At 39.2% G+C, this 25,000-nt stretch overlaps 2 protein-coding genes across 7 annotated transcripts in view; one reads left to right on the top strand and one right to left on the bottom strand.

Moving 5' to 3' along the window:
- The window catches only part of LOC131342740 (E3 ubiquitin-protein ligase DTX3L-like), a 14,085-nt gene extending 185 nt beyond the window's left edge, over positions 1-13,900 (bottom strand). Inside the window, exons 1-18 of one of the 5 annotated variants that reach the window (XM_058373919.1) lie at positions 13,783-13,900; positions 12,886-12,964; positions 10,818-10,895; positions 9,090-9,146; positions 8,918-8,995; positions 8,402-8,461; positions 8,095-8,154; positions 7,120-7,170; positions 6,923-6,991; positions 6,780-6,845; positions 5,510-5,569; positions 5,367-5,432; positions 5,022-5,066; positions 4,586-4,817; positions 4,328-4,440; positions 1,047-2,543; positions 367-584; positions 1-259 (exon numbers count right to left, since the gene is read on the bottom strand). The exon at positions 1-259 is cut by the window's left edge and continues 185 nt beyond it. In XM_058373919.1, the coding sequence (XP_058229902.1) occupies positions 190-259; positions 367-584; positions 1,047-2,543; positions 4,328-4,440; positions 4,586-4,817; positions 5,022-5,066; positions 5,367-5,432; positions 5,510-5,569; positions 6,780-6,845; positions 6,923-6,991; positions 7,120-7,170; positions 8,095-8,154; positions 8,402-8,461; positions 8,918-8,995; positions 9,090-9,146; positions 10,818-10,895; positions 12,886-12,918 (2,853 nt within the window). In that variant the 5' untranslated portion in view covers positions 12,919-12,964; positions 13,783-13,900 and the 3' untranslated portion in view covers positions 1-189. The remainder of the gene's footprint in view (positions 260-366; positions 585-1,046; positions 2,544-4,327; positions 4,441-4,585; positions 4,818-5,021; positions 5,067-5,366; positions 5,433-5,509; positions 5,570-6,779; positions 6,846-6,922; positions 6,992-7,119; positions 7,171-8,094; positions 8,155-8,401; positions 8,462-8,917; positions 8,996-9,089; positions 9,147-10,817; positions 10,896-12,885; positions 12,965-13,782) is intronic. The other 4 variants (XM_058373920.1, XM_058373921.1, XM_058373922.1 and 1 more) reach the window with 4 other exon arrangements.
- Positions 13,901-16,229: 2,329 nt separating this feature from the next.
- alas1 (aminolevulinate, delta-, synthase 1) overlaps positions 16,230-25,000 on the top strand; it is a 10,082-nt gene continuing 1,311 nt past the window's right edge. The window contains exons 1-9 of one of the 2 annotated variants that reach the window (XM_058373701.1): positions 16,230-16,391; positions 21,231-21,432; positions 21,860-22,006; positions 22,128-22,244; positions 22,446-22,668; positions 22,787-22,971; positions 23,190-23,369; positions 23,463-23,627; positions 24,643-24,911. In XM_058373701.1, the coding sequence (XP_058229684.1) occupies positions 21,243-21,432; positions 21,860-22,006; positions 22,128-22,244; positions 22,446-22,668; positions 22,787-22,971; positions 23,190-23,369; positions 23,463-23,627; positions 24,643-24,911 (1,476 nt within the window). In that variant the 5' untranslated portion in view covers positions 16,230-16,391; positions 21,231-21,242. Of the gene's footprint in view, positions 16,392-21,230; positions 21,433-21,832; positions 22,007-22,127; positions 22,245-22,445; positions 22,669-22,786; positions 22,972-23,189; positions 23,370-23,462; positions 23,628-24,642; positions 24,912-25,000 lie in introns of both variants that reach the window. The other variant, XM_058373700.1, reaches the window with a different exon arrangement.

Raw genomic sequence — 25,000 nt, 5'->3', positions numbered from 1 at the left:
ATCCATCAAATCTACCAAAGAGAATATTCAATCCATCACCTGATTAATAATCTGCAGTAGGCATGTCACACAGCGTTAAAGATAACATTCATCTCAGTGTGTCCTTCTTTGTTTTTTGTTTTTAATAGTATTTTAAAGGAATCCAGATATAAATACAATATTTATTCAGAGTTCTGTATTTTTATTCAGTCACTCAATGCCTTTGGCTTTCAGCTCTTCCTTCACCCTCTTTAAGTAGTTAGGGTCTGGATAGCCATACCTGAGGAAAGAAGAAATTCCTGTTACATTTAGATGTTTACATGTGTGTAATATACTACAAAATATTTTGCAGTTTGCTGACTTTTATTTAACAGTCACTCTGCTTACCCCTGTGGTCCACCGTGTATATTCGTCTTGTGATGAATGTCGTTCCAGATCACCACATTATCTGCTCCAGTTGTTCTGGAGATTCCAACAGTAAAGATGAGTTTCTGATCAAAAGCTCTCTGCAGGAGCGTGAGTACATTCTTTCCTTCAGTGTTGTTCGGTAGGTACGCAGTGCGATGAGTTCCATGGTAACGTGTTCCAGGGTTTGGATGATCACTCTAAGTAATAAAGTTGTAAAAAGGGGGTTAGAGATGTAACATGGATAGATGAGATAGACAGTGATGATGTAAGCAGTAGAACACCTAGGATACAGTAGTTATATAACTAATGAGCGACTGTAGTATTAAAGACACACAGGTTTCATTAGCATTAGTCACTGACTTCCCATTTCTCCATGAGGAAATTTGGTCATAAAGTCTTCTCCATTCATTTATCACTTTTAACTGTGTCTTTATTCCGCTTTATTCTTTTAACAACGTGTCTTTATTCTGCTAGTTAACAACCATTTCTGCTAGTTAATAAGCTAGTTAATTAGAACTTATGATCAAGAAAACTGTGTTAACATCACCACACATGCTGGCAAAGTGAAAACTCCTCCAGCTGCTTTAATGTTGGTGTTACACACATCAGAGAATTTGGGGTTAAATGATTTTAAGACAGAAAGGAGAAGGATCTCTTACCGTCTGATGGCCGTCTGGTATGATGTAATAAATCTCAATTGTGCCACAGTGTTTAAATCCAGGGAGGTCCGTATCTTTGAATTTGACCTGCATTTGTCCATCAGGCTGGTTTCCTTTTAATTTCCCAAAGATTTTCTTACACAGAGGGCAGATTTCTCCACTGCTCTTTATTGACAGTTTTAGACACTCTTTACAGAACTCATGACCGCAGGCCAGTTTTGTCTTTTCAGTAAACGTATCCAGGCAAATTGAACATTTATCTTCATTTTCTTCTGCTTTATCATTTTTTATTGCTTTATTTGGGAACTTTTGGGTGAAATCAGGATTCTCTCTTCCAGCTCTCAGGTCAGTGCCATGTGCCCCTCTCATCACATCCATCTCCATTTGATCCCTCTCAAATCCACTAGCCTGTGGAAATTTCCAGGGATATCCAAGCATTTTCTTCTTTTTTTCATCAAATACAGGCTGTCCAATAGTCTTCTCGATGTCAGCTATGGTAGGAACAAGATGCTTTGGCAGTCCAAAAAGTTTCCAGCTTCCATTTCTTTCTCCTCCACCAACACAGTTGTGTTGAGATCGAATTCTCTCAAAGACCTGAGACACTAGTGTACTAGTTTCAGTGTATGAAGCATCTTTAAGATCACAGGTGGCCGCTGAGGTGACTACCTTTTGGTAGAGACGAGTTAAGGCACTGAGGGCGTGAGCTTGAAGATTGACCTGATGAGTTCCTACAGAGAGGGCGAGCACCTTCATTGAGCCTTGGACTGGTTCAGCATGAAACTCAACTCCATATTTATTTTGGATCTTCCTAATCTGTTCCTTACATGCAGCCTCCATCAGCTGCCAGTGTGCCTCATCCATCTCAATCACAGTGGGAGTGTCCTTGATGTCCATGTCCAAGCTCTGAAAGGTATTTTGTGTTGAAATCCAATTACTTGATGTCTCCATATTATGTGACTTGCTGTGGTTAAATGATGTTGCTTCTTCATCACCTCGATCCGGATTTAAATGACGTTCCACCATTGATGTAATGTTTTCTGGTCCAAACAGCAGGTGGTTGTTTGCTGACATGTTTAACGTGATCTTTCTCTCTTCATGTGGAATATTACGCAGCACCTCTTTCATGATCTCAGACTCCATGTGTATTTGAGGAATGGAAACAGGTTTGAGATTATTTGCTTTAGCCTGGTAAAGATCAGTAAAGGCCTCAGTAGCTCTTCTGACAGAATCACTTCCATTCTTCTCATCAGTTTTCTCAGTGGAGAATGAAATACATGTTTCTGCTTTTATTTTAACTCCAAACACATTCTCAATTTTTTCCACCTCCTTCTTGTAAGCTTGAATCAGGTAGCAGTATAGAAAGGGAGGGACAGTAAGAGCACCTGAAGCTCTGGACATCACATCATGTCCTGGGACAATAGAAGCAGCTCCTACATCCATCGTGTTTGAAATGTGAATTGTTCCTGCATCACTCTCAGAAGTCACTTTCTTGTTTTCCTAAAAAATGGAAATACTTTTTTAACAGTGATACCACTTTATCAACATGCAGGTTATAAAACTTACATAAGGTGTTTACATTTCTAAAAATGTAGATAATGAAAATGGTTCATATGGACTGATATTAGGTTATAAATATTGACTCTGCTAGGTTCCACAGGCCTTCTTTAACAGCAATTTACTGTTTTTTTTATTTGTTTGTTGATTTTTTATTTAAATACTCAGTTTCATTATTTGTGTAGAACAGTTTTTAAAATGTGTTAACCACAAATTCACCTAGAAACTATTAAGTGGCAGCATAATGTGTTATTGCGCTACTGGTCCATTATGATCCAGGGCCTAAATAAGCAATAATATTAAACAATTAACAGAAGAAATATGAGCTCAGTCCTGTAACAGTATCATCTGCACCACCCCTCCCGAAACACCAGAGGGAGCGATCACTTTTCCGGGTTCATGGCTCTAAATACTATGCTCACGCTAACTTAGACACAAAGTATTGTTAGTTCTTACTGTAATTCTGAGTCGTGTTTTGTATTCCCTTGCATGCTAGAGTACCTACCCAGCCTTAGCCCCAGCGAGCCCATACATTTGGGTAGGACGGATCAGCGTCAGCACCGTGATTCTACTGCAGATGTTCTGGACACATGTGCGCCACCTGCCTCGAAAAACCGTCACAGGCTACTAATTTGAGTCAGTCATTGTCCTTATAGTCTTGTGTTGCCAGCTAAGATTCGCTTTGCTAATCAGGATTATGATACATCAGCCCTGATAGATTCTGGTTCAGTGGTTAACCTCATCCACTGTCAACTGGTTCAAGACCTACAGCTCCCCACTGAGCAGTGTTCCGTCCTACTAATGATCACAGCAGTGGACAATCAATCTATAAGGGATGGCTACATCACACATCACAACTCTGATAACTTTGCAAGTCACCTTGTTCCACATGGAGGCACTGACTCTGTACATCACCACATCACCCACCAACCCCATAATTCTGGGATTCTGGGATTTCTGGGCCTCTGACCATGCATCAACTATCGAGGCTTGAATGCCATAACCATCAGGTGCCTATACCAACTGCCACTGGCCCCACCCACCCTTGAACAACTCAAGGAGACACAGGTGTTCACTTAACTGGACTTAAGAAGCGTATATAACCTAATTCGAAGCCGAGAGGGAGACAAACAACCTGAACAGCCTTCCTGACCTTGCATGGACGTTATGAGTACAAGGTGATGCTGTATGGACTTACAAACACCCCAGCAGTGTTCCAAGCATTTTTTAACAAAATCTTTAGAGACTTATTAAATGTTTGCGTTATTGTATACCATGAAGACATTTTAATTTACTCTAAGACTATGGGACACTATGTCATCCAAGTGCGCGAAGTACTGTCATGTTTACTCTGACAAAAATTCTTTGTTAACTTGAAAAGTGTGCTTTTCACCAAACCATGACCACTTTCTTGGAATACATCATCAGTGACCAAGGGGTAGAAATGGATGATAACAAAAAGTCAAGGCAGTCACTGAATGGCCAACCCTCTTCAACATTAAAGAACTGCAACATTTTCTGGGGCTTGCCCATTCCTACCAGAGGTTCATTCAAGGTTACAGCACAAAATGTTTTGACAACAAACTGAAAAATAATTTTAGTCACGTTTAACACTTCAGAAGAGGAATTAGTGTTAGCATTTGTATTAAATATATAATGGCAAAATGAAATTCTGCTTTTGTCCTAATTTCATTCTCAAGAAGAGGAAAGTATTAACACAGATTTACCTTCAGAGTGAAAGATTTATTCCCAGGCTGCGGTTCAGCTTTCTGAAAGTAGACTTTGGCTTCTCTGTTGACCTTCTTGAACATTAAAGTGGCAGTTTCTATATCAATTAAAGCTGTTAGGAAATAGAAATGTGGAAAATACATTTTAAGCATAAAATAGGAAACAAAAGTGACAAATTTGCTGATCTTGTCTATTATAAACCGAATAAATTCTAGTCAGTTTTCAGAATTGCAACAAAAAATAAATAGCTTTCTCACCAGTTGATGGCGTTACCTCCACCTCTGCAGTGCGTCCGTCATCCAAAAGCTGAACTACATTAACAGTGCAGTTTACTGTTTTCTCAGAGTTACACCAGGACTGAAGAGCTGTTTGCAGATAAAATCTCCATTTCTCAGGTAGTTCTCCTGGCCAGTCCACTTTCACGTGAACCAATGAAACATCTTGAGGTGCTGAGGGTGAGGTCAGAAACTCATTCTTATCTGCTGTATCCTAATGTATTAAAGAAAACAGGAATAAATGTTGAGTTCCCATAATCCATTAATTCTCCTTCATGAATATGTCATATGAAACATATGGTACATATTTCATATCATATAACACACACTGTATTTCAATATAATAATACCATCATGAAAAAATAGTGAAAGACAGTGTCTGATAATATTAAAGATGATTTAAGAAACTGATATTAACCTGAGACGTGCCTGAAGCTGCAGAGAGACTTGTCTGGTACTTATTCTGTAAAACAAAATACTGAGTTTTATAAGAAAATACAAATTAGAAAGGGAAATGTGAAAACAGGGGTGTGGTCAAGTGCCAGATTACACTAGACTACATTTTTAGCATGTCTCTAGTTTTTTTTTTCACGACTCCTCAGAACTCGTTACAGGATTATAATATTATCATTTTATTTCCAATACATTACCAGATATATCCTTGTGTGCTTTGTTCTTTTTCTTTTTTTATTATTATTTCAGTGTTTTATCTTCTCATCTGCAGGTAAATGTCCACTACATCATGATTAAATGTCATATTCACCTTCTTCTCATCATCAGGAGGTTTGTTCCGTGTTGTAACGGAACTCTTGATCACTGATGAAGACGTCTAGACAAAATGACACACAGTAAGTCTACACTCATTAAACTCTACATATAAACATTTTAATACACTATGATATTAACCTCTTTAACATCAGCAGCAGCAGCAAAATTTTGTGCTTCCTGATCTGATCCATTCAGGGCCTGTAAAGAAACATATTAGGTCAAGTTGAAAGAGCTAATAGGATAATTAAGACCAGACTGAGTAAAATGAGTACTTTGGATTGAAGCTCTACCTGCAGTACTGTGCAGCATAAGATCAGCCCCTGAACTGCTCTGTTGGGCTTAGCCCTCATGAAATAATTACAGGGTGACCCATGTCTGTGCCAGGAGCCATTGACCTCAGAAATGTTCATATTGCTACTGTAAGAATCTGTCTAAGGCAGTGGAGTTGGTTAAAGACAGAGTATTTGTTTGCAGAGACACCCCCCCAACCCCCCGGCCGAGGGTGGTTATGCTATCATTCCAGGACAATGGATTATGATACAATCATTTAAGAACAAACCGCACCATCATCATGTCCTCCCAGCAAACTCTTCGTGCTCTTCCCACCATGTTACGTCCTCAGGTGATATAATGGGTGCACGAGGCACCCAGTTCAGGCCATCCGGGCATTCTCCACACCTTGACCCTGATCCAGAACCGGTTCTGGTGGCCCTCACTGTCTCGGGACATCAAGGAGTATGTGGGGGCATGTGTCACCTGCGCCCAGTCGAGGACGAGTTGTTAGCTCCCCATGGGGTTGCTGGAGCCCCTGCCCATCCCCAGGCGGCCCTGGTCCCACATGGTGGTGGTTTTCATCACAGTTCTCCCTGACTCGGGAGGCTATAATACAATCCTGGTGGAAATCGATCGGTTCTCCAAAGCATGCCGGCTGGTGACACTCAAGGGCCTACCCACAGCAATGGAAACTGCCATGACGCTCTTTCACCAAGTGTTCCACACCTACGGTCTCCCAGAAGACATCGTGTTGGACCAATTCATGTCAAGAGTTTGGAGAGCCTTTTGTACCCACCATGGGGTCAACGTGAGCCTCAGTTCTGGCTACCACTCGCAGTCCAATGGACAGAGCGAATGCCTGAATCAGGAGATCGGCAGGTACCACCGGTCCTACTGTAGCCGAGAGCCGAGATCTCTTTGATGAATACATCAAGACCTACTACCCTTAAATGCCTGCCTCCAGTTTTCTCTTTCACGACCCCTCAGAACTCAGGATTGTAATATTAACATTTTATATCTAATACATTTTTTCCAAGAGTGCTTTGTTAACATCTTTTTTTTTTATCATCTCAGTGTTTTATCTTCTCGTCTGCAGATAAATGTCCACTACATCATGATTAAATGTGATATTCACCTTCTCCTCATCATCAGGAGGTTTGTTCCGTGTTGTAACAGAACTCTTAGTCGCTGATGAAGACGTCTAGGTAAAATGACACACAGTAAGTCTACACTCATTAAACTCTACATATAAACATTTTAATACACTATGATATTAACCTCTTTAACATCATCAGCAGCAGCAGCAGCAGCAAAATTTTGTGCTTCCTGATCTGATCCATTCAGGGCCTGTAAAGAAACATATCATATATAACACACACTGTCAATACAATCATGAAAAAATGGTGAAAACTCCATTTCCGTCTCTACAGTTAAACCTGATAATATCAGTGATGATTTAAGAAACTGATATTAACCTGAGAAGTGTCTGAAGCTGCAGAGAGACTTGTCTGATCTCTGTGTATATCCTGTAATATCAAACAAAATACAGAGTTTTAAATGGAAAATACTTACTATTTAATCTCTACTGGATAATAATATTTCTTATTTATAGCTGTAGAACTCCTGCAGTTCTGAGCTGCTGTGTTTATACTCCTGTGGTTAGACAGCGCTTTATGAGATCAGGAGGTTATAGAGACAGCAGACACACATGCAGACTTCAGTACTGAGTGTAAAAGAGAAGTACAGAACACACAAGCAACAACATACAGACTATAAAGGAGGCTGTGGTCAGTGAAGCGACAGAGATCTGAACTGAGCTGGACACATACACACAAATTTGTTTTGTTTACATGTACACATCACTTTACATTGATCTTGTTTACATGTACATGTCACTTTAATATTTGTATCTCTTTGCACCCACTGTCAAACACTATTCTTTTGAACAGAGTCGGTGTTATATGTCCTGTTTGTCTGCACTGTCTTGTCATCCTGTGCACTTATGTTGTATGTTTAGTTTTTAAGAGTTGCACCTTGTAGTATAGTTTAGTTCTATGTTCGTCCGCATCACCTGTACTTTGTCTGTGTTCTGTGTAGCACCTCTGGTCTAGGAGGAATGTTGTTTCACTTCACTGTGTACTGCATCTGCTATATATGGCATAACCCTGACATATACCTTCACATCATGATACATGTCATATCTGATTTTCTGTTTTGCAATGAAGAGTTATTTCTGAGAGTTATTATCTCTTAAATTAGCTCTACCAGGCCTGGAGCTCCCATGTTCAGAAGGTTTAGCTGATGTCCCTCAGTTACTGTAGAAGGATTATCAGACTGTGGTACAGAAATCTTCAACAAAATCCAGATTTCTGAGATCAGCATTTATTCAAACAAGCACTGATTAAAACAGACAGAGCCAACGACAAAATCAGACACATTCTGATATTCACCTGAGCAGCAGCAAGAACCTCAGGATCTGATCCTCCTGGACCTGCTCTATACAAGTCCTGCTATCAATAAAAACATTTTAAAAAAAGAAACAAACAAACAAACAAACAAACAAACAAAAAATGAATAAATATGTTATTTGAAATGCATAATCTTTTCCAACTCCACTATAGATACATAAAAATAGGTGATGAGATGTTATTAGTATGAATTAGATGTGATTGGATGTGATTAGATGTGATTAGTATCACAAGCACTGATTAAAACAGACAGAGCCAACGACAAAATCAGACACATGCTGATATTCACCTGAGCAGCAGCAAGAACCTCAGGATCTGATCCTCCTGGACCTGCTCTATACAAGTCCTGCTATCAATAGATAAAGAAAACAACAAAAAAACAAATAAATAAATGTTATTTGAAATGCATAATCTTTTCCTTCTTCACTATAGATACATAAAAATAGGAATCATCTCAAATGCTGGAAATATAGAATGAAGAAGAAGAAGAATGAACTCAGTCTCGTCTTACTAAGAACTAGTTTATCTATTTTCATGATTTTAATCATTCTGAATTGCTAAATATAAGCCAATAGTTCTTTCATATTATGTTATATTGACAGGATAAATTCATGAACATTAATAGTTGAGGAAATGGATATGATCTAAAATAGTCACTTAGTAATTTAATATAAATACGTAACTTTAATAATATTTAATATATACATGAGAAAGATGCGTTATTTCATCCTAGTGACTGCAGCATCATTTATACTGTAACAGAACAAAGCCTGAGATTTCTGATTATGAAAATAAAGAAACAAACCTCATGATTCTGGGTTTGTTCTGGAGGAGTTTGGTCAGAAGATTGTGCAGGAACATCAGATGACGACTTGAAGAAATGCTATAAATAATAAACATTTTCTCTGATATTAATCTCTTAATATTCTGGCGGATTATATGATTATAATTCTGGAGTATCAGCCTTGACCACTCACTGCATCATTTCCACTGCTGGATGGTGAAGAAGAAGATGTGTCCATCTCTTCAGGTTCCTGTGAGAGATACAGCATTAATGTTCACGCATGTCTTATTAGCCAAGTCCATAACTTCATATGATACATCATGACCAGATTCAGAGTCAGAAACTTAAATCCCAAACTTAAGTAAAAGTTTTACAAATTTGACAAGTTGCTGGTGTCGAGTTACACAGCTGCTTCAGAAGATTCTCTGAGCTCCACTTTCATGATTATTTAAATCACCTGTGTGAAGCTCACACCATTCTGTCAACCGTAACACCATGAAAAAGCACTCTAAAAATGAAGATGCATCTCCTCCGATGTCCTACATGTGGAGAAACATATCATGGACTTTGCAGGGACCTTTTTATTATTTATCATTCAATAATGTCATATTTACACCCACCAACCACTTTATTAGGAACACCTGTACATCCAATCCCACATGCAGATATCTAATCAGCCAATCATGTGGCAGCAGTGTAGTGCAGAACATCTTGCAGATACGTCCAGTAGCTGTGAGAAATGTTTCATCAACCACCAGAATGTGGGAAAAATGTGATGTCAGTGATTTGACAGTGGTGTTGTTGTTGGTGCCACACAAGAGCAGAAAACCATCTCAGAATGCACACCACCATGCTGACCCTCGAGGTGGATGAGCTACAACAGCAGAAGACCACATCGGTTCCTCTTCTGTCAGCCAAGAACAGAAAGCTGAGGCTGCAGTGGACACAGACACCAAAACTGAACAGGTGGCCTGAAGAACCAGGATTTCTGCTGGGGAACACAGATGTAGTGACCACCTCAGGCTGGTGGAGGTGGTGTGATCGTGTGGGGAAAGTTCTCTGTAGGCCATTAACATCAACCTTCTAATGGCTGCTTCCAGCATGTTGATGCACCATGTCACAAAGCAAAAGTCGCCACTAACTGCTTTCATGAACATGACGATGTTTTCTGTGGTCTTCAGTCTCTACATCTGAGTCCAGCAGAACTCCTTTTGGGATGTGGTAGAACTCCTTCAGCTCTGGTCAGCTGTGTTTATACTCCAGAGTTCAGACAGCATGCTGTTCTTCTTTCATTATTTCTTCTCATCACAACACACACGATATCTGATTTTCTCTTAGGCCAGTGAAAAGCGTTGCTTTCTGATTGTTATTCACTGATCCATTATTCTAGCAGAACTGTTTCTCCTTCGGTTACTGATGAGGATTCTCAGACACTATCTGGACATGTGGGGTCAGCATTTATTTAAACAATCTCTGATTTGAAACGGAGTGTCCTAAACGTTCTGATGTTCACCTTATCAGCAGGTAGATTCTCCAGATTGGTGTGTTCCTAATAAAGTGTTCCTAATAAAGTGTCATGAGTGTATGTGTTTAATATTCCATGGTGTGTTGGAATGTATTTACTGCCAAAACATTACATTTCACTCGAGACTGATACTTTACTATTACCCAGAGATACCGCAGTTACACAGTTAGAAGTGTTTATTAGTAATGATCAGATGTCATTAGGATTGATTAGTTATTATTAGATGTAGTTAGTAAGGATTATGGATATGATTAGATGTGATTGGATTAGATGTGATTGGATTAGATGTGATTGGATTAGATGTGATTGGATTAGATGTGATTAGATTAGATGTGATTGGATGTGAATGACAATAATCATATTTTTTATCCTCGTTCAAAGATGTCTTTAAAGAACCTGTGTGTTTGTGGTCGTGTCGGTTTGGATAGATTTGTCTTGATCTTGTGGTCTGAGCGGATTTGCTGGATTTTGTGTCTGAAAAATGTAATGATGTCATCTTTACCATAAAATACAAACATGTACAAGTTTAATATCCTACAGTACATTACAGTGTTATAGAGTCTTGTGTTCACTCTGAGCTGTAGTTTACTCTGTACTGTAGTTTACTCTGTACTGTAGTTTACTCTGAGCTGTAGTTTACTCTGTACTGTAGTTTACACTGTACTGTAGTTTACACTGTACTGTAGTTTACTCTGTACTGTAGTTTACTCTGTACTGTAGTTTACTCTGTACTGTAGTTTACTCTGAGCTGTAGTTTACTCTGAGCTGTAGTTTACACTGTACTGTAGTTTACACTGTACTGTAGTTTACTCTGAGCTGTAGTTTACACTGTACTGTAGTTTACTCTGTACTGTAGTTTACACTGTACTGTAGTTTACACTGTACTGTAGTTTACTCTGAGCTGTAGTTTACTCTGTACTGTAGTTTACACTGTACTGTAGTTTACTCTGAGCTGTAGTTTACTCTGTACTGTAGTTTACACTGTACTGTAGTTTACACTGTACTGTAGTTTACTCTGAGCTGTAGTTTACACTGTACTGTAGTTTACACTGTACTGTAGTTTACTCTGTACTGTAGTTTACACTGTACTGTAGTTTACTCTGAGCTGTAGTTTACTCTGAGCTGTAGTTTACTCTGAGCTGTAGTTTACTCTGTACTGTAGTTTACTCTGAGCTGTAGTTTACTCTGAGCTGTAGTTTACACTGTACTGTAGTTTACTCTGTACTGTAGTTTACTCTGAGCTGTAGTTTACACTGTACTGTAGTTTACACTGTACTGTAGTTTACTCTGTACTGTAGTTTACTCTGAGCTGTAGTTTACACTGTACTGTAGTTTACACTGTACTGTAGTTTACTCTGTACTGTAGTTTACTCTGAGCTGTAGTTTACACTGTACTGTAGTTTACTCTGAGCTGTAGTTTACTCTGTACTGTAGTTTACACTGTACTGTAGTTTACACTGTACTGTAGTTTACACTGTACTGTAGTTTACTCTGTACTGTAGTTTACTCTGAGCTGTAGTTTACACTGTACTGTAGTTTACTCTGAGCTGTAGTTTACACTGTACTGTAGTTTACACTGTACTGTAGTTTACACTGTACTGTAGTTTACTCTGTACTGTAGTTTACTCTGAGCTGTAGTTTACACTGTACTGTAGTTTACTCTGAGCTGTAGTTTACTCTGTACTGTAGTTTACACTGTACTGTAGTTTACTCTGTACTGTAGTTTACTCTGAGCTGTAGTTTACACTGTACTGTAGTTTACACTGTACTGTAGTTTACTCTGTACTGTAGTTTACTCTGAGCTGTAGTTTACACTGTACTGTAGTTTACACTGTACTGTAGTTTACTCTGTACTGTAGTTTACTCTGTACTGTAGTTTACACTGTACTGTAGTTTACTCTGTACTGTAGTTTACTCTGTACTGTAGTTTACTCTGAGCTGTAGTTTACACTGTACTGTAGTTTACTCTGAGCTGTAGTTTACTCTGTACTGTAGTTTACTCTGTACTGTAGTTTACTCTGAGCTGTAGTTTACACTGTACTGTAGTTTACTCTGTACTGTAGTTTACTCTGTACTGTAGTTTACTCTGAGCTGTAGTTTACTCTGTACTGTAGTTTACACTGTACTGTAGTTTACTCTGAGCTGTAGTTTACACTGTACTGTAGTTTACTCTGTACTGTAGTTTACACTGTACTGTAGTTTACTCTGAGCTGTAGTTTACACTGTACTGTAGTTTACTCTGAGCTGTAGTTTACACTGTACTGTAGTTTACACTGTACTGTAGTTTACTCTGAGCTGTAGTTTACTCTGAGCTGTAGTTTCTGTGTCTGGTATTACTTTGTTTTTAGGTGTGCTGTTGTGTGTGTTGTGTTTGTTTATTCAACTTTATGATATATAACACATTTATTACAACAATGATGAATTTTTAAAAAAAATAACTTTAGATCTTTAAACTGACACTTACAAGGTCTGAGCATTCCATATCCTCATCAGCCATGATGATCAGAAGTTTCTTTATTTACTCTTCTACAGTAGCTTCAGATCTGGAACCAAAAACATCTGTAAGAAATCCGTCCTTTTTCTGATTTGCACCATTGGCTTTATGATGGTGTGTGTTACTGAGTAAACACTCTGACAGGTGAACAGGTGAGGAGTGAGAGAGAACTTTACACATATCATAAAGCAATAAAGGAACAAAAGAATGCTGTCCAACCTGATTCCCTCGGCACATATGAGGAAGCTGGAGGTTTTTAAAAAGAACTTTAATTAAAGGAAGGAGGAAAACAAAAGACTTTTCACAGTTTGTGCTCCAGAAAGAGCCACTAATTAAAGGTCTCATAAGATGCAAATAAATAAGTAAATAAATAATAATTTTTAGCTTTCAGCCCTGTCACTTTCTGCAGCTTTAGTGATGTTTTGTGATGTTTGCAGGGTCTGCGTTTCTGTTTAAGTTTTGATCATTAACACTGAAGTTTTTTATATCTTTATATTTCTCCTGCTATATTTTATAAAAAGCTGCTTGAAGATCGGATGTTCTTTACGGCAGCAGTTACTTTCGATTTCTCTTCGCAGACTAAAGACGATTTTATTCGATAATCAGGATTACTAAAAGCTGTAGATTGAGTATAAAATGTTGTATTTAATATCGAGAGATAACTGAATAATAATGAGGATAAGTGTTAGATAGTAAAACGCTTTAAAGCTGTGAGTTTCTGCGGGATTATTAAAGACTGAGATCCTCACTGCAGCTCCGTTTAATGAGTGACTTTAAGTTCATGTAGCTTCCTGATGTTCCTGCAGTCTGTTTAAATGTCAGTGAAGCTCCAGGATTTCAGTGTAATGTGTGAGTGAAGATACTTACAGAAAGCCAGTGCTGATTAAAGCTGTGTCTCGGGGTGTCTTCTCTGCTTTACACTCACTTCACATTTCAGAGAAAACGAAACTGAAAACACTGCGCTGTTAGATCCGGAGTGGGCGGGGCTTCGCTTATTATTATCATCATCATCATCATCATTAATAGTATTAGTAGTAGTATGAGACTTACTGTTGCTTACACAATATCTTCTTGTTCTCGGTTTTTTTCCTCGGTTTCAGACGGTAGTGTTTTTCTCCTGAAGCCTGCTCCACTCAAACATTTATACAATAGACATAAAATAAATAAATGAAATACACTATATTGCCAAAAGTATTGGGACACCCCTCCAGATCATTGAGTTCAGGGGTTGGGCTCCGCCCCTTAGTTCCAGTGAAAGGAACTCTTGTCCATTTTGGACAATTTCATGCTCTTTGTGGGAACAGTTTGGGGATGACCCCTTCCTGTTCCAACATGACTGCACACCAGTGACCAAAGCAAGGCAATATTCCCAAAACTTTTGGCAATATAGTGTATATGAACAATGAAAATGAGTCCGAATTTGACAGGACTTTGATATTTTTAGTTACCTGATCTAACCACTAGGTGGCAGAATTTATCTACCAATCAGTGTGTCCTAATACATTGTTATATCCTGCTAAAAGTTTAGTTTTTATTCACAGTAACATTTTAAAAATCTGAAATAATTGCTCTAATGCTCATATTTTAACAAAATCTTAGAGGCATTTTGGTAAATTTTAAGTGCAGATTTTTATTGGCACATATAAACATTCACAATAATCCATGTTTATTCAGTTTATAACATGATTGAAATGCTTTCAGGTCTCAGTGCTCACCATGACCTTTAACCCTTTTAGACAAAAATGGGAAATAATGATTGATTCATTAGTATGAGGATTAGGATTAATTTCTGTACACTGTGAGTGATTTTTGTGAAAAAGAGTTAAAGTCTGTTGTGATTCAGTGATCAGGATCGACTGAGTTCAGTGTTGAAGAGCGATGGTTCCTCCAGACACGCTGTTTCAGCTGAATGTTTCACACTTTGCTATCAGAGCTTTACTCATGTTTTCCACCAGTGAAATTTCCACACAAGTCGTTTTTGTTCATCATGTTGATGGTCCACTCTTTCTTCTGTAATTATTGATTCAAAATGGGGTCACATGGTATGTCCTTTTTAAAAAAAGGACTAATAAATACAAATAAAAAAATTACAGTTATTCTTGCATTTCAGTCATCCAAAAATGCTTCAAAAATTCTCCTGTAAATAATATGGAATTGCACAAATGAGCAAGAGTTCGAAAAGAATCATAAACCTATTCTACTAAAATATAAATATTTTACTTCTATGTTACCAGAAACACTAACTGGCCAAGAGTATGTTTAAATCTCAATTCATGTGTCATTTTCTACATCATGAATAAATGTGATGTTCTTCTGATACACGGAATTTCTCCTCAGGATGATTATATGGTGTTTCTTGTGTGTGTTGTGTCAGAAATATTAGACGCTGATGAAGACGTCAGGAAAAAAGTCATTTACAGTCCACATTGAAATTTACTACAACTCATTTTAACTTCATGTTGGAAAATCAGTTTATAAACCAATGAATCTACTCTGATGAAGTGGAAATCAAACCACAAGCACAGGAGGAATCTGATTAGAGTTTGGTATTTGCAGTAACTTGATCTGTCCATTAGGTGGCACCATTTAACAAAAAATCAGTCCCAATTGTCACAGCACTTTATAATTATTATTAGTAGTAAAAGTATTGTTGTTGTTGTTTAATTTGGGTGCAAAATAATCATCATCATCATCATCATCATCATCATTATAATAAGCTTTATTGTAGACACTGGCCAGTGATAAAATCTTGCACAAAGCAGAGAGGGTAGAGGAATAAAAGTGCAGTAGTAGTTAAGAAGATCATTATAGATTGAGGTCATGGATGGTAGAGTCTTTGTGGCTGATCATCATCATCATCATCATCATCATCATCATCATCCAGAACGATCCAGCAGATTATCCTACATCCAGTTCATCCCAAGTGTCCTTCTGTGTTTAAGAGAATATCTAATGTACACTATTACAGCCTTCATAACTAAACTTCTTTCTGTAACTCTTCCTCCATCATCTCATCACACCATCGGAGTCTTCTGAAGCTCTTATAACAACCTCTTTACTCTGTAAACTCGGAATGAGGAGTCTTATCTACAGCACTCTAATCTAAACCCTTCAAGCTTTACTCTAAACACAGTCTTTATGCAAACACCTCTTTATTTCTCATTTTTCCAGCTCTCTTTTACATTACTCTTCATCCTTCTCGCATTTAATGCGCCTTTATACCTGTAGGTGAACCCGAAGATCCCGAGAACTCGTCGCCTCTCTGAAATCTCGCGAGATTTTAGACGGTATATAAATCCGGCGTGTGTCCCTGCCCGACTGTTCGTCCTCAGTGCAGGATAACGACAAGACCTTGTCACCTTCAGAGCCGCTTTTAGATCATTTTAATCTCTCAACACTTTAGTGACAAATATAAACACCACACAAGTCCATCACTGCCCTTCAACTCCACACAGAACAGAGCAGTAGATCCTCAGGTGAGTCTTTTTACTCGTATTTTGTGTTAAACTGACGATGCTAAGCGGTGCTACATGGAGCTAGCATGCTAATTCATTGGTTTTAATTCATTCGGAGATCTCACTTCGCTTTTCTCTTTCAAACACCGAGATATTTAACTGAATTATTCTTAAAACAAGCATCTTACAAATGTCAGCCATGAATATTATCAGCTTTAAATGTTTAAGTGTCCTTGTGGAAGTCTGAGGCTCACAGGACTTAGTATTATTATTATTATTATTATTATTATTATTATTATTATTGGTCTTCTTATTGTTGTTATTGTGTAGATGTCATTAGCCTGACTGTCACATCCTTCACTCCTGCTGTAATAGTCTTAAGGTCACTGTGGTCAGTGGTCAGTAATTTAATGAACAGAATCCAGTTCTGAGGTTAATCATTAATATTTATGTCATTCAGTAATATCATTCAGCTGTGAGGCTTTTTTTAATGAAACGTAGAAATTTCATACTGTAAATAAATATAACTTTATATATATATATATTATCATTTTTACCCAGAGTTTTTAATGTCTAAAAATGAATTAAAATTAAATTAATTAATTAATCCATGAGTAACGCAGAAACATGGATAAAACTTCTAAAATGTTCTGGAAAAGTTTTCTGAAGGTTAAATCCAGTTACTAAAACTCCTCCTGTGTCTCACCTGTGAGTCTCTCTGGCTCATTTCGGGTGTATAAAGGTCAATCCCATGCCCTGCTGGAGCAGTAAACAGGACTGACCCGCTTTTACTCCCACATTTAATTTTTTTTCTGCTTTATCTCCATCAACTGCTTTCTCAGATCAGGTCTTATAGATGAATCTGAATTATTTCCTGTTTCTGCCTCGGCTCTGTTTCGGGGTTCAGTAATAGATTAATGTTTTATTTACTGATTTCTTTCTCAACTTTTGTGAGACATCATGAACTTTTTGTTAAAAATATAAAGCATGAATCCTCACACTGTAAGGAAGTGAACTCTTAAAGCAAGCTGTAAATCTCCAGTGCTGAAGGATGATCAGTTCATCAGTTGTGTAGTTGTCTCTCAGCTGTGTGTGTGTGTGTGTGTGTGTGTGTGTGTGTGTGTGTGTGTGTTACATCCTGCAGAGTTTCTAAGAAACACATCAACCTAAAGTGTAAATATGAGTCCTTACAGTCAGTTAGATGTTTTTGTGTGATTTTGTTAGTGCAGCCTGATCGTGATGTAGTAAATACACACACACCCACCCTCATGTACCCGCCTCTCATGCCTATCGTTAAAGCCAGCAGGGGTACGAGTACGTGCACGTACACACGTTACCCACCTACAGCCAGCATGGACACACACACACTTACACACACTTACTGGAACACTGAACATTCCCGTCTCAACTTGTATAGGATTCACTGAACAGGTGGAGCGACTCTGTCATGACAAATGATTCACTGATTCAGATGCTAAGTTTATCTCAGATGGCATCCTCCTGCATTATTCTGCATTATTTTGCCTCCTCCTGCACTGTCCTGCATTATTACTCCATTTTGCAGTATTGAATAGTGTGAAAACTCTTCTTGCTCTTCAAATACCCAGATGATGCACTTGTTCACTTAACACTCACACCTTTACTAACCTATCAGAAGAGGGGCAGGGATACTAAGAAATTACGTTGGGTGAAAAAACATTTTCAAGATGGCCGAACGACCCCCCGATGGATAAGACGTCTTGCAGACGTCTTTTAAATTCTCACGCACCATGTTAATAATTCAGCGTCTTCTGCTAAAGCCAGTGCCGTCAAACATTACACTTCTGACATTCATACACTAGAGCTAAGGTGTGTAGTACGTTATTTGTCACTGACCCAAAAGCAGTACATTTAGCTGAGGAATCACCGATTCAGCTCATGAGAAGAGTCTCGGTCACGACTCACTGCATACGTGAGGGAAGGATCACAATCAAGAACAAAAGTTCTACCACAACTCTAATTATTATCATTAAACAGTACACAGTGAGCTGTCCTGCGGTGTTTTAATTCCTCCGCTCAAACATGTCAAATTCCTGCAATGACTTAAATCACCTAGAACAAGTCTAATCTGATTTCCTTATTAAACATGGCACAGACGACCAGAACCACCCCACACACCCCTCCCTCGTCCAGGCTGTGGGTCATGTGATCAGTGTGTGGTGTCTAACAGCTTTAATTATCTTAGATCACTCTGAAAACTCTTTATCTAACCACCCTGTTTGTTTAGATTTGTTTCATAAAGGTCAGCTAGCATTAAGACTGGACGATGGAGATGAGCTGCAGTGTTTACATAGAAAGATTTTAATTGTGATTTCATTTAGTGATGTGAAATGAACATTTTTCTATGGTGAGAGCAATAATGCACAGAATATTAGATTTTATTTCTGTTCACATTTTACTCTTTCAGGCTTATGTATTAGGTTTAAAGTAGACATTAAGGCTTGTTTAGTTGTTCATTTAAACACACACACGTTGATACTCAGACATCAGTGCCGAGAGTGTGTGTGTGTGTTTAATCCTGGACGTTGGGTTCAGAGAATCTGTTTCTTCAGATGGTAGAGAAGGACACACCAGTCCCCCTGAAGCCTGTGTAGATAATGATGTGGTGATCCTCCTCCTCCCTGTGAGGCCAGGAGACTTGGATTTAATTCTTGTGCCAGGTCAGGAGTCATGTGAGACACAACAAACAGTTAAAAACAGGGCAGGGTTAATCCTTTTTTTTTTTTTTTTTTTTTTTTTTTACTTTACAGCATAAAGACTGTCTTTAAGAAAAGATTTAGTGTTTAACCCTTAGGAGTCGGCAAACCCACCAGCAGGAACACTTGCATTTTTTTCTGGTAACCGTGAAAAGAACTTAAAATGCTCCATCATTTTTGATCACACACATGAGTGCAGTACATCATTTGAATCTGTAAAGGGTCTACTTTTATTCATGTACACTCACAATATCCACAAAACATTGTGCTTTTGTAAAATAAAGAAAATACAGCGTGCGCTTTCAGCTGTCTGTCTCTGTGAAAATATTTTTGAGAGGTGTCAATAAAATGAACTGAAACTCCGAGAATACTGCACACACACGAGAAATATATCTATAGGAAGCTTAAAGGGTCTACTTTTAAATGATGGAAGTCCCATCGAAAACAAACATTCTCAGTTTATGTAATCCGTGTGAAACCAAGGAGAGGCACAGAATTTCTGTCGCACTTCATTATCTGATAATGACCTGAAGCAGGACACGCCCACACGCTATTCACAGGGAAAACAGTCTGGGTAATCTACATACAAGGCCACGCCCCCCAGACAGTTTTTGGACAGTTTAATTTTTTATATATATATATCCCACACTGTTTTTGTTTGCACCATTTTACCCTGAATGTCTGTTTTTACACTTTTTATTTATCTTGAACTGTTCCTGGGATTCTTGCAAGTGAATCTTGAGTTATTCTAAATAAACTACAAACAAAGAAATATGTTTCTGTCCTCAAATTATTTTCTTGTAGCACTTTCCTCAGTCTCATACCTGACTGAAAGGGGTAATTATGCAGCTCATTATGCGGGTCTTTGTCTGCTCTGGTGTGAATTACAGCATTATTCATGATCATTCACACCTCCTCTCATGGACTTTCTAAACAAAGTGTCTAAGAAAATTTAAATGAATGTATTGTTTTCTGTGAATACGTGAGCAGGATGATTGTCACATCATTTCGAAGTAAAAACTCCAGGCTACAAGATCCAGGTCACAAAAGTCTTGTACACAAATGTTATGAATGTGTTTTGTGGTCTTATTTCAGTGACTTATTTTTTTTGTAGTTTTCAATAATCACATAACTGTTGTTTTCTCCAATATACAAACTTGTACATACATGCTGCTCAGATATTATTGTAGACCAGTTTGTGCTGAAAACAGTGTAATCAGACTTTAACTCCTAAGGGTTAACGTGAAGCAGATGTGGTTTAACACCAGCACTCTCACGCAACTTCATGTTTCTTCATGTCCTGCCTTTTAACAGCCATCCTTTATGGTGAAATTAACGAAAACACATTACACACACACACTAAACACACCACAGAAACTGAACATAAAAATTCCTAGTATGAGAAAGTTTATGGCTAAAATATATAATTATTAATAATGCTAATAAATCTCTACATTTCTCTTTTGTCTTCACATATTATAAAGATATATTTATTGTGTGGATATTTACACAATATAAATACTCCTATATAAATATTTAGTTATTTTTTTCTCTAACATCTAACACCGCTCCATTGAGTTCCTCCTCCAGGCTAATTCTTGACTTGACCTTCTCACTGTATTCCCATATTTGGTCACAGCTTCCTGTTCCTGTTCACCTTAATTCCCACTCTGTGTCCTTTAACACCTTTCCCCCTGTTTTCCCACTTCTACTTCCTGTTCTTACCACCTCACTTTCTCCAGTAGACCAGTTCCTCGTGTGTGTGTGTGGAGCTCTTGTTTATATATTTTTTGTTTTGTATACCATGAACACTTCAGAAATCTGTTTTCCTCTTTCTCTACATTCCTCCTTCCTGTTTCAGTCTGATCTTTATCACGTGGTTTATAAACTCGTTCTCTGCCGTAATCTCTTGTTAAAATCTGTAAATAACCTCGTCTGTGTCATTTCTCTAATCTGGTCACGCTGTGTATAATCTCACACTGGTGTCCTAAATGGGGTTTTTTTTTTTTTCTTTAAAAGTAAAAACAGAGCACTCTTCAGTCCATGTCCTGTTGAAGTTCACTACAAATAAACCTCATTAAATGTATTTACATGTTTGTTTACGTGTATGTATTTATATTCTCAGATCTGGACCATCATGGACGCCATCATCCGCTGTCCTTTCCTGTCCCGTGTCCCCCCGACGTTCTTCCAGCAGACGAGGAAGACTCTGGTGAGCTACGCGGTGAAGTGTCCCGTGATGATGGACCTGGCATCCAAACCGCTCGTCCGCTCCATCTGCTCCTCTTCCTCCCTCTTCCAGAAGAGTGATGATGTCATCAGCACGGGTAAGAGGCTCACAAGGTGAAGCTGGAGCTCGGGTATTACATCCTGCGGTGCAGAGTACAATGAGGACTGGGTTTTAGTTTATTACTAATTAAACCTCAATAACTAGTTAGTGACTCGAGTTACTAAGTAAAGTTAAGAGTATAACTAATTAAACCTGATGTTAATCTTTTCCCAAAGCTCAGTTTTACTCAGCAAAAATAAAATTAAGTGTTTTTTCTAAAGTCTTTGCTTTCAGCCTGTAAGCTTTTTCTTATTAATTCATCAATTTGCCATCTTTTTTTTTTTTTTTTTTTTTTTTTAGCTGTATAATCTTAAAGCCCTGATGTTATTGTGCCACAGTTACGCCATAATCAATCCAAATGTTCATAAATGTTTAACAGTGATGTATATTTTGTTTAGAGACTGAGAAAGCCCCTGAAATCCCAGCAGGTCACCCCAAACTTCCAGCGGGAGCGACCGCCTCCAAGTGCCCTTTCCTGGCCGCTGAAATGGGTCAGAAGAACAGTGGTGTGGTGCGTGAGGCCAGCATGGAGCTGCAGGAGGACGTCTCTGAAATCCGAACCCTGCAGCAAGGTTTCTAAACGTTTTTATGAGTAACTGTATAGATCAGAGTAACAGTGTTCTGATTGGCTTAAACACATCAAATAAAAATCTGTTTTACTTCCTAACATTTTTGTTGTGTGTTTTGTTCCAGATGTGACTGCTGTGGAGCTGGCGAACAGCGTGAAACCTGACGGGGATCTGATGAAGAAACTGCTGAAACAACGTCCAGCAATGGTTTCTCACCTGCTTCAGGAGAACATGCCTAAATGTACATCACCTCCACACACCACACTCAGCTCTACTCCACCACACTCATACGCGTTCTTAGATAACGAATGAAGCTTGTGACCGTTTTAGCTAACAGATAGAGCTAACTGATTCAGACTGAAGTTTTTAATGAATTGGAGCAGATCAGATTAGTGTTCTCTTCAGGTGAGTAATCAGGAGTGTGTGTTTGGACCTTTTTCAGCCGTCTCCAACTTCCGCTACGACGAGTTCTTCGAGAAGAAGATCGAGGCGAAGAAAAACGACCACACCTACCGCGTGTTTAAAACCGTGAACCGGCGCGCGACCGAGTTCCCCATGGCGGACGATTACTCCGAGTCTCTGAGCTGTAAGAGAGACGTGTCCGTGTGGTGCAGTAACGATTACCTGGGGATGAGTCGCCACCCGCGCGTGGTGCAGACCGTGATGTGAGTCACTGCGGCGTGGCTTTATCTCTGTTCATCATTAACACCTTACACTCGCTCCGGGCTTTAACCTGGAAATCTTAAAGTATTATTTATGTCTTTTTTTGGTTTTTTCCTGCAGGGATACGCTACAGAAACACGGCTCCGGGGCTGGAGGGACGCGGAACATATCGGGGACGAGTAAATTTCATGTGAATCTGGAACACGAGCTGGCTGACCTTCACGGGAAAGATGCAGCACTGCTTTTCACTTCCTGTTTTGTGGCCAATGATTCCACTCTGTTTACTCTGGCCAAAATGCTGCCCGGTAATTTTTATATATTCACGTTCAGGTTATTAACTCCAACTCTGATCCCAGGGGCTTTTTTGTTTTTGATTTTTTTGATTTTTTTTCATGAGTAATTCTGCTTGAATGTTCTGATGGAAGTTATGTGGATTTTTTTGATCCTTAAGAGAGTATAAAAATGTAAATCTTTTTAAAACCTGAGTATTTGAGCGTTTTTTCCCCAAATTCCCTCTCCTCAGGATGTGAGATTTACTCGGACGCTGGAAACCACGCTTCAATGATCCAGGGTATACGCAACAGCGGCACTAAGAAGTTCATCTTCCGCCACAACGACGTGAATCACCTGCGTGAACTTCTGGAGAAATCGGATCGCTCCACTCCGAAGATCGTGGCCTTTGAGACGGTCCACTCGATGGATGGTGAGAGAATGAGGACCGGCTCGGTGATGTAGCGGTAACGGCGCACTGGCTAGTTTCAGGAACGGAGATGAATCTGTTTCTTTTCCTCCGTAGGTGCCGTGTGTCCCCTGGAGGAGATGTGTGATGTTGCACACGAGTTCGGAGCAATCACATTTGTGGACGAAGTTCACGCTGTGGGTTTGTATGGTGCGAGAGGGGGCGGGATCGGAGACCGGGACGGAGTCATGCACAAGATGGACATCATCTCTGGAACACTCGGTGAGTTCCTCGTACACACTTGGGTCTGAATGTAGGGGTGGAGCCATAGCAGCAGCCAAAGAATGTTTCGTCATATAACTTGATAAAATATTAATTTTTACATTTTATATATATTTAGATTAATTATAAACATGCACTTAAACTCAAGACACTTTGCTCATGTCTGTGTTTGTTCTTAAGCCACGCCCACTTTCCCTTGTCAGATTCAGACCTCAATAAACACTTGGTGCTGTTGCTTTCAGCTGTGGCTTCATTATCTGCCTGTAAAGAGCAGGTGTGTGTGTGTGTGTGTGTGTGTGTGTGTGTGACAGACACATGGCACAACTCTGGTTTTGTCACATCCTTCTCCTGAGACTCTTGATACTCAAGCTCTCTCTCACTCTCTATCTCTTTTTCCCAAGGGCTCCATCTCTTCTCAGATGGCTTGAGATAACTGCTGGCTTACACACAAATGCACACGTACACGTGTACGCACGCACGCGCGCACACACACACACACACACACACACACACACACACGGAGCAGACATCTTGGCTCCAGCCTTGACACTGAATAAAAGCTCAGGGTGAACAGAAGGGTTGTTTTATCTTTCCGGAGACTGACCCTCACACTGACATGGCCCAGAAACTCCACAATGACCTTCAGGAACGTCTCCCACAGCAACGTGCAGTACACCATGTCCTCTCTCTCTCTCACACACACAGACCCTTGACCTACTCTCTGTATTGGAATAAAATAGAACTTCAAGAAGGTTCCAATTTTAGTGAACAGTTCTCTTATGAAATCTTTTCTTTTCTCCTCCTCAGAATGAGGCTTTTGCTCAACCGGATGTTTCTCTATCTCTTTCTCTCTCTCTCTTGCTCTGTTTCCTGATTCATTTAGATACTGAGATTATTAGATAAAAAAAAAAATTAGATTATTTGTTTTGTTTATGCTGTGGCTCTGTTTCATTGTTGAATTAAAGCTGGAATGAAGCGGTTCCTTCCTGTGACGTGTGTGTGTGTGTGTGTACAGGAAAGGCGTTCGGTTGTGTCGGAGGCTACATCGCCAGTACGAATACGCTGGTGGATACGGTGCGCTCGTATGCCGCGGGCTTCATCTTCACCACGTCTCTGCCCCCCATGCTGCTCGCTGGAGCTCGAGAGTCCATCCGCATCCTGAAGGGCGAGGAAGGACGCGTGTTACGCCGCAAACACCAGCGCAACGTCAAACTGCTGCGGCAGATGCTGATGGACTCGGGGCTGCCGGTGGTGCACTGCCCCAGCCACATCATCCCTATACGGGTAACACGCCTTACACAGGAATATAAAAAATAAAATCTAAAATCATGTAAGATTTATCCAGTAGACCAAAGCTTTAATTTTATTTCATC

Source organism: Hemibagrus wyckioides, linkage group LG21 (genome assembly GCF_019097595.1).
Source record: "Hemibagrus wyckioides isolate EC202008001 linkage group LG21, SWU_Hwy_1.0, whole genome shotgun sequence".
NCBI classification, from domain to species: Eukaryota; Metazoa; Chordata; class Actinopteri; order Siluriformes; family Bagridae; genus Hemibagrus; species Hemibagrus wyckioides.
The sequence above is the reverse complement of the archived record's forward strand: the minus strand, read 5'-3'. Positions and strand labels throughout refer to the sequence as shown.